The following is a 13,662-nucleotide window of genomic DNA, read 5'->3' on the forward strand; positions in this document are numbered from 1 at the left end:
AGGAAAAATTACCACAATGCATTGCAAAGTTAGTCGCCGTTTAGAGGCAGAGAAAAATGAGAACGCAAAAAAAAAAAAAAAAAAAAAAAAAAAAAAAAAAAATCAAAACCACCTGTAGGAGCAGCTTCTTTGAGCTGCAGTGTGCATAAGCCCTAATGGTGTGGAATAGGCAGCTCGTATGCCTGATTTTTATTTTGGAACTGTACAGTGTCTAAGTGGTTAGTGTGTCTGCTTAGCAGCACTAGGGTCGTTGGTTTGAATTCCAACCAATACCTGCCTGCAGCCTTTAGGTTCTCCCAGTGCCTGCGTAGGTTTCGTCCCACGCTCCAAAGTCATGCTGGTAGATAATTGATTTCTATCTATCCTGGCCCCAGTATGTGTATGTATGAATTTGAGTTAGCGACCTTAGATTGTAAGCTCCTTGAGAGCAGGACTGATGTGAATGTAAAAATATATCTATATCTATATATCTGCATAAATTAGTGGTGCTATACCTGTAATAACTATAATTAGAAATCTTTAAAAAAAAAAAAAAAAAAAAATACACCAGTACCTAAACCCGGGGAATATGCAGACGCGGACCAGTGACTGCTGGTCTAATGGATTTTTATTATGTACAAGTAATGTTCTTCTATAGAATATAAACATGTATGCAGCGCAGTCAAAGGAGTTAAAGATGAGAAGTCTACAGTACACGGATATTGACTATGCTAAGCAACAGGCACGGTTTCATTTAACTGCATCCTGTAGACAGAAATGAAGAGCCTGTGAATGGGATTCTGACAGCATTGTTGTTTTCATGTAAATGCAGGTGGTGTTTGGAAGATTTCTAAGTAAAGCAAAATCATTTCAGTTGATGTAAAATTAACCTGCGCAATCAACTGCAGCAAGTGCACATGGGAAAAAAAAAAAAACAAGTGTTTTCACGGCAGCCTGAAGAGAAGCTGTAAGGAAATGGACCATATTTATAACACACTGAATTACAGGCCTCTGCTGTTAAATTGTACTGCCAAAAAATCTGTTTAACAGCCCGCTTACATTCAGACTGCCAGCCACCAGCTCTATGCATGTAAATAATGCCACAAGATTTTAATACTTGGAGAGGTCTAAAAAAGGTGGATGAAAAATATGTTAACATTCAAGCTGAACTGTAGGCAGATAATAAGGGACATTAACGCAGCTTTGAAATTGTTTATACATAATTACAGTTTTTTTTATTTTTAAACATGCAAGTACCAGCAGGGCTGGAGAGTAAAAGGAAGAAGCAATACAAGGATCCAGTCAGTTCATGTGCTGAAAAAAACGAAGTTACTTACTGGTAACGTTCTTTCCCGGAGTCTTTCAGGACAGCCACCTGAGAGCTTGGCTCCTCCCTTCTGTTTGGAAACACCTGCGCCAGCTTGTATAAATTTCCTCCTCCCCTGCTGGCTCCTCAGTTCTTTAAAGAGCACCTCCAGTCCGCTGGGGAGACACAAGAATATATGATAAACACAATTCATTATATCACATTTCCTGTAAGGAAATCTCTATGTCTTGATACACAATTGGGTGGGTACCCGGCTGTCCTGAAAGACTCCGGGAAAGAACGTTACCAGTAAGTAACTTCGTTTTTCCCCTAATCGTCTTTCAGGACAGCCACCTGAGAGGATAAACGAGCACTTACCCCTAGGGCGGGACCACGGCTTGTAAGACCTTGCGTCCAAAGGTCTGATCTTTAGCCGCCCAAAGATCCACTCTATAGTGTCTTACAAAGGTGGCAAAGCTGGACCAAGTTGCCGCTTTACAAATCTGTTCCGGCGTGGCTCCAGCTCTCTCTGCTTGCGACGCAGCCATTGCCCTGGTGGAGTGTGCCCTGATACCCTCTGGGACCTGCATACCTCCTAACCTATAGGCCTGTTCAATGGCTTCTTTTAGCCATCTGGCTATGGTACGTCTTGTGGCCTTTTGCCCTTTCCTTGCTCCAGAAATCAAAATAAATAAGGAGTCCGTCTTCCTAATATCTTTGGTTGCTTCTAAGTAATGCAAAACACATCTCCTTACATCTAAACTATGGAACTTTACTTCTTGTTCCTTAGAAGGATTTGGGCAAAATGATGGCAACACAATCTCCTGGCCTCTGTGGAATTTCGAGGCCACTTTAGGGAGAAATGCCGGATCCATTCTAAAAATTATGTGATCCGGAAAAATCTGAAAAAAGGGAGGCCTGATTGATAGGGCCTCCATCTCACAAACCCTTTTAGCCGTAGTAATTGCCACCAAAAAAACTGCTTTAAACGTCAGCATCTTCAGGTTGCAATCATCCAGTGGCTCAAAGGGGTGAGCTGTCATAGTTTGCAGCACTAATGACAGATCCCACTTTGGAAAAACTGTACCCTGTATCGGTCTTTGTCTGCTCAGTGATCTAAAGAGTCTGATTACCCACGGATCAGATGCTAATCTCTTCTCCAGGTAAACAGAAAGTGCTGACACTTGACTTTTAAGCGTGCTAAGACTTAGTCCCTTGTCTATCCCGTCCTGTAGGAACTCCAGGACTGCCACTGAGCCTCGTGTATTGAATTTTTTGTCTATACACCATCTGTTGAAACACCTCCATACTTTTTGGTAGATGTTCCTTGTCTCCATCTTCCTGCTTTTCAGCATTGTGTCTATTAGACGGCCTGAGAACCCTTTCGCTTCTAGCAACTGCTCCTCAGACACCATGCAGCCAAGTTCCATCTTTCCACTTGGGGGCAGTGTACTGGGCCCTGGGAGAGTAGATCTTCCTGGATCGGTAAAAACCAGGGGGGTTCTACCGCGAGTTCTCTGAGCATAGAGAACCACGGTCTCTTGGGCCAATAGGGCGCTATGAGAATTAGCGTTGTATTCTCCGTACGTAGTTTTCTTATTACCGCTGGTAGGAGAATAGGTGGGGGAAAGGCATAGCATTTTCTGAATGCCCATGCTTGTGCCAGCGCATCTACCCCGAGCGCTCCGTCCTCTCTTTCCAGGGAGAAGAATGCTCTGACTTTCCTGTTTTCCTTTGAGGCAAACAAGTCCACCTGAGGTGTTCCCCACTTGTGAGCTATCTGCTCGAATACCTCCTGGCTTAGCGCCCAATCGCCTTCTCTCACCTTTTTCCTGCTGAGGAAATCTGCCACTTTGTTTAAATCCCCTTTCAAGTGGATTGCTGACAAAGAGAGTAGGTTTCTTTCTCCCCACTTCAAGATTTCCTCTGCTAATGTCCACAGGGCTCCGCTCCTTGTTCCTCCCTGTTTGTTTATATAGGCGATCACTGACACATTGTCGGACCTGACCTGTAAATGTTGACCCTTGAACTCTGACTGGAAGGCTTGAAGTGCATACCATACTGCTCTTAATTCCTTCCAGTTGGATGATCTCCTCCTCTCTTCTTTCCCCCAAGTCCCTTGCGCTATCTGAGCGCTTAAATGCGCTCCCCACCCTACGCCACTTGCATCTGTGGTTAGGATTCGGGAAATGGGTAGATTCCACAGCCGTCCCTTGTTTATGTTCTCTATTGTCCTCCACCACCATAAGGTTCCTTTCACCCTTGCTGATAAAAGAACCCTGGTGTCTAAGGACTCCTGCTTGTGATCCCACATTTTTAACAGGAACACCTGCAGTGGCCGAAAATGCAGGCCTGCCCATTGGACCGCTGGAATCGCAGATGTCAACAGTCCCAGTGTTGACATTATCTGCCTTATGGCACACGGTATATTGGCTTGTAATAAGCTTACTTCCTTCTGAATTTTCCCTATCTTTTCTTTGGGCAGAAACAGTCTTTGTTGCGCTGAATCTATGACATACCCCAAGTATACTATTTGCTGACTGGGTTGTAAATTGGATTTTTCCAAATTTACCAGCCAACCCAGACTTTCTAAGTACGTCTGTGTGTAGCTGAGGTTTTCTAGTAACTTCCGGGGCGACTCTGCAAATAGGAGAAGGTCGTCCAAATAAGCTATGACAGATATGCCTTTGACCCGTAATGGTGCCAGAGCTTCGGCCAGAATCTTGGTAAAAATTCTGGGCGATGAGGAGAGGCCGAAGGGTAGAGCCTGAAATTGAAGATGCCTGATTCCTCTTCCCGTCTCTATCGCAAACCTTAGAAATTTTTGACACTCCCGCTGTATCGGGATGTGCAGGTATGCGTCCTTTAGGTCTAGGGAGACCATATAACAGTTTGGGGGCAGAAGGGCCCTTACTGAATATATGGACTCCATTCTGAACCTTTTGTAGGTTATGGATAAATTTAGAGGCTTGAGGTTGAGGATGGGTCTGGTCTTTCCTGAAGTTTTCTGAACTCCGAATATGTGGGAGTAGAAACCCTGCCCTCTCTCTCCCCTTGGTACCTTGATTATCACCTTTTGTTGCTGGAGCTCCTCTAAGGATCTCATTAACCCTCTGGCCTTCTCCTTGCTTTTTGGGGGTTTGGTGATGTATAATCTGTTTGGGGGTGCTTTTGAGAACTCCAAACGATATCCCTCCTTTATTGTTCTCAAAATGAATTTGTTGGAAGATATCTCTTCCCATTGCGGAAGGAAGGCCCCCAGTCTTCCCCCTACTGCGACTATTGTGTCATTTCTTTTGGGTTTGCTCAGGAGGACGAAAAATCGCCCCCCCTTTGCCTTTCCCTCTCTGAACCCAAGGTTTCCTCTGGGTTTCCATTTTGGGAGCTGCAAATCGGGGTCTTGTATTCCCTCTTTGCCTTCTTTTATTTTGTTGTGGCTGTTTCCAATTTGCCTTACGTTTTAGTGGAAACGCCTTCTTTTTATCTGCCGTTCGATCCAGCACCTTCTCTAAGCCTGGTCCGAATAGCAGATCCCCTGTAAAAGGAATTCCACAGAGCTTGGCCTTGGACGCGCAGTCACCCTGCCATGTCTTAAGCCATAATGCTCTTCTAGTGGAGTTGGCTAGGGCGGAGGACCTGGCTGCCATTCGCACCAATTCTGCGGATGCGTCTGCGATATAAGCAAGACCTCGCAGCAGTGTGGGAAATGAGTTTAGGATTTGCTCCTTTGCAGTACCTGCCTCAATGTGAGCCTGTAATTGGTTTAACCAGAACTCTACGTTCCTAGCTACCACCGTGACCGCCATTGCTGGCTTCAGGCTACCCACGGTTGAGTCCCATGACTTTTTTAACAGGGAGTCCATCCTTTTATCCATTGGCTCAGACAAAACCCCCATGTCCTCAAAGGCCAAGTCCGTGTGCCTCGACACTTGCGAGAAGGCCGCATCTAGTTTTGGAATCTTGTTCCATACTGATGCTGGGTCCTCCGAGAAGGGAAATCGCCTTTTTAAGGCCTTAGAAAAAAATGGCTTCCTTTCAGGTTCCTGCCATTCCTTCTTAATAGCCTCTATAAGGACCTCATGAACAGGAAAATTTTTCTTTTCCTGTTCCCCCAGGCCCTCATACATCTGATCATGCAGCGACAATGTCTTTTTCTCTGTTGGTATACCTAGCGTGGTATAGATGGCCCCTAATAGATGATCTACCTCATCTAAAGAGAGTTTATATCGGGATGGCTTCCTGGAATCCCCATCCAGGGCTTCCCCCTCAGACTCTTGGGAGCCAGATGTTGCACTGTCCGGCTCCTCCACCTCCTCCCTAGGGGCTACTGAAGAGCCTGCACTCGTGGAGGGTATTGCCTGTGTTTTTGGTAATGGTGTTGTCAGAGGAGCAGTCAAAAGCTGTGGCATTTGGAAACCCTCAAAGAAGGTTTTGAAGGATTCGAAGGTATTAGACAATTCCTTAACTGACGCCGCTAGCTCACCCTGCTCTGAAGAGTGTTCTTGTACTAGTTTACTAATACACTCTTTGCATAATGCCTTTTCCCAGGTATCTTTAAGGGTAACTTTACAGGAAGGACACCTCTTTTTTGAAACATGAGAGACCCTGGTTTTTTCTGTTTTCTGAAAAGACATAAGACAAAAAAAAAAAAAACCCCATACCATTAATACACAGTACCCTTCCCCCGCACATTTGCAGGAGTGCAACACTTCATTCGGGCTTGCCTCACCAGGGGCCCTATGAAACCACCCTCTGACACATGAGGGTCCTTTAACCTACTCCCCCCTTTCCCTTAGCCCAAAATTGATGGGGGGGGCGGGGGGGGGGGGTGGTGGTACAGGCCAGGGGAGCTCCACCCTAGGTTCCCCTTACCTTCACATGGCTGGAGCTGGTCTCTGCTGGAGCAGTGCGGTCTAGGTCCTCTGCATCCGCCATCCTCGTGTCACATCCGGAGCCTGTGCTGTCTCTACAGCTTGTCTGGCTCCTCTCCAGCCCATGCCTGGCTCCTTTTCAGCGTTCTTGGCCCGGAACCGGAAGCCGCGAACCCGGAAGTGCCCGCCCCCTTTCGGCCGGATATGACGTCACCCGCCACAGGCCGTGCAATCCCAATACCCGGCATGTTTGTTTTTTCACATGCTGCTGGGGGTATGAGACTGCAGGAGCTGCGCTCCGCTTCACTGCACTCAGCGTTTGAAAAGGCCGCCCCCCCGACCTCGACCTGCACTCAGGGATGCGGGGGTGGCAATCAGAAAAACGACTTTCCTGACCAGGTTAGTGTAACTGCTGCTCACAGGGCTTTGCCTCACCAGGCTGCTCTGTACACCAACCTCTCTGGTCTGTCCTAGGAGTCCCCACTCCTCTTTCAGGACATGTTTGCCTGAGCCTCCTCTGGCTCTCCTGGCTGGTTCCTATGGTGTCTCCCCACTGGAGGAAACACAAATAACTGAGGAGCCAGCAGGGGAGGAGGAAATTTATACAAGCTGGCGCAGGTGTTTCCAAACAGAAGGGAGGAGCCAAGCTCTCAGGTGGCTGTCCTGAAAGACGATTAGGGGAAAATATCATGTTGGTAGGAAGAGAAAGCAGAATGACAGATGAGCCTACTAAACTGTACTGTTTCCCTATCACAGACTGGGGTAAGTCCAGGTTAACCTGGGCCCAGAGGAAGTGGCTTAATGGTGCTGGTGATCAGACTGGGAAATCTAGTGGCAGAAAAATGTACCGGATCTCTGGATTGAAGAAGGTGAACACTGCAGCAAAATTAGGTTTAATTTTTTTCTTTTAGTCATTTGTATTGCATTACTTTTAGCAACATTGTTCAAAGGGAAACAGGGGCTGCCATTGCTGACCTTTTAAACATACAGTTCCCAGGTTGTTATGCTGACCCCCTCACTTTAAACAGATTCAGAATCATTTACCCAGAACAAAACATGCAGATCAGAAAGTCAACCGTCCTTATTTTTATGCTTGTTCCAGGTTTGCGGTTGAAGCATGAAAGCAATGAAGTAAGCCAGCCAGCCAGCCTAACATGAAGACTCTTCAGATAGATAGCTCAGCAGCTACAGCCTCCATGTTTCCCTTAACAGTTTTCTTTGAAGAAAATGCTTTCTGGGCACATAGCATAAAAATAGAAAATTCTTAAAAAAAAAAAAAAAAAAAATATTATAAATGTACCCAGAGATATATCAGATGGTGGTTGGAAGACTGTTCCACTAAACCTCTACTTGAGAAATTGTAGTATAAACATGCACAGCTGTGTTGAACATATTTATGATCCTAAGGGCTTGCAGCTTTCCATCTACCAGTGGTAACTGCTGCTGTCCAAGGTATTAAAGCTCAAAGATTTAGGTACTTGTACCCCTTGTATTTAAATGTATATTGAATACAGAACAATTACATAACTGGATTAATTTAAATTGTAATATTTTGGCTGGAGTGCAGCTTCCATTTCTGGATTGCTACACCTCAAAGAAACCGTAACAAGGCATGGGTTGCCTTACTGTAAAAAAAAGGTTAGGCAGCCCATAGAAAACGAATATTGCAAGCGTAGCTGCAGATGGTGCTGAAACCTTCTGTGCAGTATCAGCAAATCTGCAAGTACGTCAATTACCCATATGTGCAAATGAAACAGGCACACAAATGGCTTATGCAGTAGCTTTACCAACAATACAAGTATTCCTTCTGTTTAATATTCCATCACACTCACTTTACAGTGAGCACGAGGTAAACACTATTCTTAAATAAATCAAGGAGAGATCTGATCATCAATGACAGGGCAATAACACCAAGGTAATACAAACGGTGATGTCCTTAGAACCATTTTTTTTTTTTTTATAAAAGTGACTGAGAATAAGGGGAAGGAAGAAAGAGAGAAAAAAAAACAAAACAAAACAAAACAAAACATGCTTCTGTAAGAGGACACTTTATACTTACCAGTTTCAAAACTGGCTGCACAGCAACCAATCGTCTTCCTTTTTTTGGTCACAGCTTAATTGAACAAGCCGAGGTTAGAAGCTGATTGGCTACCACGCACAGCTGCACTCTCCAGTTTTTAGTAAATCAACCCCAGTCTGCTTCAATACAAAACTGTGGCAAAATTCTATCAATCCAGTTTCAGCAGAGAAAAAAAAAAATTTGTTCTCCAGGGCTGACAAGGGTACAAATGCATTTTGCGGCCTACAAGATATTGCAAGATTCTTTTCTATTACAATATTGTTATGACAAACATTCCCATAATGTTCATGGCTCACACATTCACAGCATGCTTAGTCAACAAAAATGTGCTAATGATAAAATACAAAACTGACAAAGATTTGGCTTGTCATAATATTTTTTCTGTGGAAAGCCAAAAAGGTGAAAGGAAAGGGAAAGGTCCAAGTCTGACCAACAAAAAAAAACACCAGAAAAAGGGATGTTGAGGCCAGATGAACAGGAAATATGGTAAACAACAGGAAACTCTGAACGCCGAAGATAGCAAAGCTACAGAGAACAGGCTGATAGCACAGTCTGTAAAGTGTAAAGGGAAGATGTAACCTCATCAAGAATGAAACTGACAAAAAAAGCAGCAGCTAGGGCACACAATCATGGGTTTTTTTCTGGGGACAGCACGCACAGATCTCTCCCTATCTCTCTCATATATATATATATATATATATATATATATATATATATATATATATATATATATATATATATATATATACACATATATACACACACACACACACACACACACACACTGTACGTTTCATTCTTCGTACACCTGTAGAGGACTGAAAACCATTTGTGGCCACTATTCTCTCAAAAGGTGGTAGATGTTTAATGGAGCACAGAAACAGCGTGGCTATTGCGAATAACTAAGCCAGGTTCTAGTACTGCAAATCAGTAACACAGCTCTGTCTAGGAATCATCCCAGCATAGGACAGGACATTGAAGGCATATTAGCACACTAATAAGATCACTACTGCACTTTTCTGCTGTCTGAACACTTCTATTGTCAAATAGAGAGCACTGTGCAATGCAATAGAGCCTGCATGGCTCCTAGTACTGGCCTCCTGGCACACAGTTAAGGCCTCTTTCACATGAACGATCCGTTCAGGTCCGCCTGTCAGTTTTTTAGGCGGACCTGAACGGACCCTCCATAGACCTCTATGGAGCGTCGGATGTCAGCGGTGACATGTCCGCTGACATCTGACCCGCTCCGATCCGAAAAAGTGTAACGGAGGAAAAACCTACTTTTTGCATCCATTTTCGGATCGGACGACGAAGGACTCTATGGTCAGTCATCATCCGATCCCCCATAGGGGAGAGCGGCACTCTGACAGGTCCGTCGCTGCACAGTGAGCAGAGACTGACCTGTCATCTTCCTGCTCAGCGGGGATTGGCGGAGCGATCCCCGCTGAGCAAGCAGATGTTCACGGGGTAGATCATCATGGATCCGTCCCGTGTGAAAGAGCCCTAAGAGGGTTGATACGTAGAACAGTGGTCATCAACCCTGTCCTCAGGGCCCACTAACAAGCCAGGTTTGCAAGATAACTGAAATACATCACAGGTGATATCATTTGCTGCTCAGTGATTGCAGTATTCTAGTCTGCATCTCTCCAAGGTAATACATAAAACCTGGCCTGTTAGTGGGTCCTGAGGACAGGGTTGATGACCACTGATCGTAGAGAATGAAAACTGGATTAAATGGTGTTGAACATTTAGGTTGCGTTCACACTAGAGGTCGACTGATATACGACATCGGCCGATTGTGCTGATAAAAAAGGCAGATTGTAACTTCAGCCGTGACTTGCAAATGACTTCTGTAATAGAGTCAATGCAAGTTGCCTGACTTATCTGTGGAGAGGATTCTCTCCTCCTCTGGGCAGCCTGCCAAATCTGATAGGAAGATACATTGTATCTTTTTATCAATAGACTGAACTTTGTGTGTAGGAGTTCTCAGTTTAAGCATTTAAAGACTAAATCTTTTCTGACACTTGTTGCTTACAGGTAAAAATCCTGTATTTTCTGCTAGAAAATCACTTAGAACCACCAAACTATATATATATATATATATATATATATATATATATATATATATATATATATATATATATATATATATATATATATATATATATATATATTTATTTTTATTTTTTTAGCAGAGACCCTAGGGAATAAAATGGTGGTTGTTGCAATATTTTATGTCACATGGTATTTGCGCAGCAGTCTTTCAAACGCAATTTTTTTTTAAAAAATACAGTAATGAATTAAAAAAAAAAAAAAACTAAGTAGTAAAGTTAGCCCATTTTTTTTCCTCCAAAAGTTTTGATTACCTGTTTTTGTGTATTTAATATTTAAGATGTTTTTTTTTTTTTCTAAATTATACATACAAGTGAACTGATTGGAGGTTTGTTTTGTTTAATGTTTAAATGTAAAAAATTTTCTGTATCACTTAAGGCTGCTTCCACACTGGAGCAGGCATGCGTTGATGGTAAAACGCTGCTAGTTTTAGCGGCGCTTTACCGTTATTTTAGCGGCGCTATTCGGCTGCTAGCGTGGCGCTTATAACCCAGCTAGCAGCCAAGGAAGGGGTTAAATGCGCCCCTGAAGCGCCGCTGCCAAAACGCTTTGCAGGCGCTTTGGCAGCGGTGCGCATTCATTTCAATGGGCAGGAGTGGTGGAGCAGCGGTATACACCGCTCCAAAGATGCCGTTTGCAGGACTTTTTTTTTTTACATCCTGCCAGCGCATCGCCTCAGTGTGACAGCACTCAGGATATCACACTGAGAACTGCAGAGGAGCCGTTTTACAGGCACTTTACAGGCGCTCTTTTTAGCCCAAAAGTGCCTGAAAAATGCCCCAGTGTGAAAGGGGTCTAACTGTTAGATTTTATGAGATGAAGGGAAAAAAAAAAAAAAAAAAAAAAAAAAAAAAAATCGGCCAAATATATCGGCCCAAAAAATTAAAGTTACGTACCGGTAACGTCTTTTCCTGTAGTCTTTCAGGACAGCCACAATAGAGAGATAGTCTCCTCCCCTTCCTCTGGAAACACTGCGCCAGCCCATAAAATCTCTCCTCCCCTGCCAGACCTCAGTTCTTTCAAGAGTACCTCCGGCCGCTGGGGAGACACAAGAACACATTAATAACATTCCAATCAATATCATTACCATATTGCGTTCTGGTCTTTAATAAGACCCCCCCAAGCTTAGGGTGGGTAACTAGGGCTGTCCTGAAAGACTACAGGAAAAGACGTTACCGGTACGTAACTTTAATTTTCCCTTTCCGTCATTTCAGGACAGCCACAATAGAGAGGATAATCGAGCACTTACCAATTAGGGTGGGACTACAGCTTGCAGAACTTTTCGCCCAAAAGCCTGCTCACCTGCCGCCACCAGGTCCACTCTGTAATGTCTAACAAAAGTGGAGTAGCTGGACCATGTTGCTGCCTTGCATATTTGCTCTGGCGTTGCTCCAGCCTTCTCTGCCTGGGAAGTTGCCACTGCTCTGATGGAGTGTGCCTTTATGCCTCTAGGGACCTCCTTCCCCGCTAAAGAATATGCCTGCCCAATAGCTAATCTAAGCCACCTGGCAATCGTGCGTCGGGACGCTCTGAGACCCTTTCTGGCCCCAGAAAATAAAATAAATAGAGAATCAGACTTCCTTATTGTCTTAGTCATCTCTAGGTATTGTAGGATACACCTCCTTACATCTAAAAAATGAAATCTTAGTTCCCTTTCACCTGAAGGATTGGGACAAAACGAGGGTAGGACTATTTCCTGGCTTCTATGAAAGCTTGACGCCACCTTAGGCAAAAAAGCTGGATCAGTCTTAAGGACTATCCTGTCTGGCAAAATAACACAAAAAGGAGGTCTAATTGATAACGCCTCAATTTCGCTGACCCTCCTGGCAGTTGTTACTGCAACTAAAAATACTGTTTTTAGGGTAAGTTCCTTTAACAGGCACTTGTCCAATGGCTCAAAGGGACTTCCCGTAAGGCTCTGTAAAACCAGAGATAGGTCCCACCCGGGAAAGGGAGGACCCCTGGTAGGTCTCTGTCTTGACAGTGCCTTAAAGAATCTGACCACCCATGGATTGGTAGCCAGAGACTTCTCCAGGTAAGCACTGAGTGCTGAAACCTGACTTTTAAGGGTAGCTACAGATAAACCCTTGTCCGCTCCACACTGCAGAAATTCCAACACAGCTACGGGACTCTGCACCGAGAAGGAGTTTTCTATGCACCATTTGTTGAAAAGGAGCCAGACCTTTTTGTAAATCTTACGGGTCTCCTTTTTCCTACTGTTGAGGAGGGTAGAGATCAAGCTCTCTGAAAACCCCTTGGATCTTAATATACCCTCCTCAGTAGCCAGGCCGCTAATTTCCACTGCTGCACCTGTGGGCAGAGGACTGGACCCTGCGACAGAAGATCCTTTCGAGGTGGAAGGAAAAGGGGAGGTTCCGCTGCTAACTGACTGAGGACTGAAAACCATGCCCTTTTCGGCCAATGTGGAGCTACCAGAATAAGAGAGGTGCTCTCTAATTGAAACTTCCTCAGAACCGCCGGTAATAGTACCGGAGGAGGGAAGGCATAACATGTCCTGAAATGCCAACTCTGAGATAATGCGTCCACTCCCAGTGCTCCTTCCCCTGCGTTTAGGGAGAAAAAACAGGGGGTTTTCGCGTTGTCTTTTGAAGCGAAAAGATCCACTTCCGGGGGTCCCCATTTCTCAGATATGAGATTGAAAACCTCCTGGTTGAGGGCCCAATCTCCTTCCTTTAGACTCCTCCGGCTGAGAAAATCTGCGATTATATTCCTCTCCCCTCTCAGAAAAACCGCTGAGAGTGAGAGAGTGTTGGACTCGGCCCAGCTTAGAATGTCTTCTGCTAGGGCCAGCAGACTTCCGCTCCTGGTGCCTCCCTGCTTGTTTATATAGGCCACGGTGGATGAGTTGTCCGACCGTACCTGTACATGGTGGCCCTGGAGTTCCTTTTTGAAGAATCTGAGGGCTAGGCCTACTGCCCTCAGCTCTTTCCAATTGGAAGACCTCTGCAGCTCGTCGCCCTTCCATGTGCCCTGCGCTAGAAGGGATCCCAGATGTGCCCCCCAGCCCTTGCCACTTGCATCCGTGGTTAGGATCTGTGGGACTGGGATGAGCCACAGACGTCCCTGTGACAAGTTCACTTCCTTCCTCCACCACCAAAGAGATCTCTTTATTTGATGGGGAACCTGTACTAAGGTGTCTAGATCCCTCTGACTGTGGTCCCATACTCTTAGTACATATGATTGTAGGGGGCGAAAATGTAATCCTGCCCACTGCACTGCTGGAAGAGTAGAAGTTAGCAGGCCTAATGTTGACATTATGGACCTCTTGGACACCAGATGGTTGCACTGGAGGG

General features: G+C 44.9%; 2 protein-coding genes across 2 annotated transcripts in view; both read right to left on the bottom strand.

Annotated features, from left to right (window-relative positions):
- Window positions 1–13,662, bottom strand: part of MAN1A1 (mannosidase alpha class 1A member 1) — a 332,653-nt gene that overhangs the window by 269,216 nt on the left and 49,775 nt on the right. The gene's annotated exons all lie outside the window — the stretch shown is intronic.
- On the bottom strand, window positions 1,304–4,527 carry LOC141140512 (uncharacterized). The gene is made up of 2 exons (XM_073627789.1): window positions 1,640–4,527; window positions 1,304–1,565 (listed from the first exon to the last, which is right to left on the bottom strand). The coding sequence occupies exon 1, from the start codon at window positions 4,525–4,527 to the stop codon at window positions 1,666–1,668; it is 2,862 nt and encodes a 953-aa protein (XP_073483890.1). The 3' UTR covers window positions 1,304–1,565; window positions 1,640–1,665.

Source organism: Aquarana catesbeiana, linkage group LG04 (genome assembly GCF_042186555.1).
Source record: "Aquarana catesbeiana isolate 2022-GZ linkage group LG04, ASM4218655v1, whole genome shotgun sequence".
NCBI classification, from domain to species: Eukaryota; Metazoa; Chordata; class Amphibia; order Anura; family Ranidae; genus Aquarana; species Aquarana catesbeiana.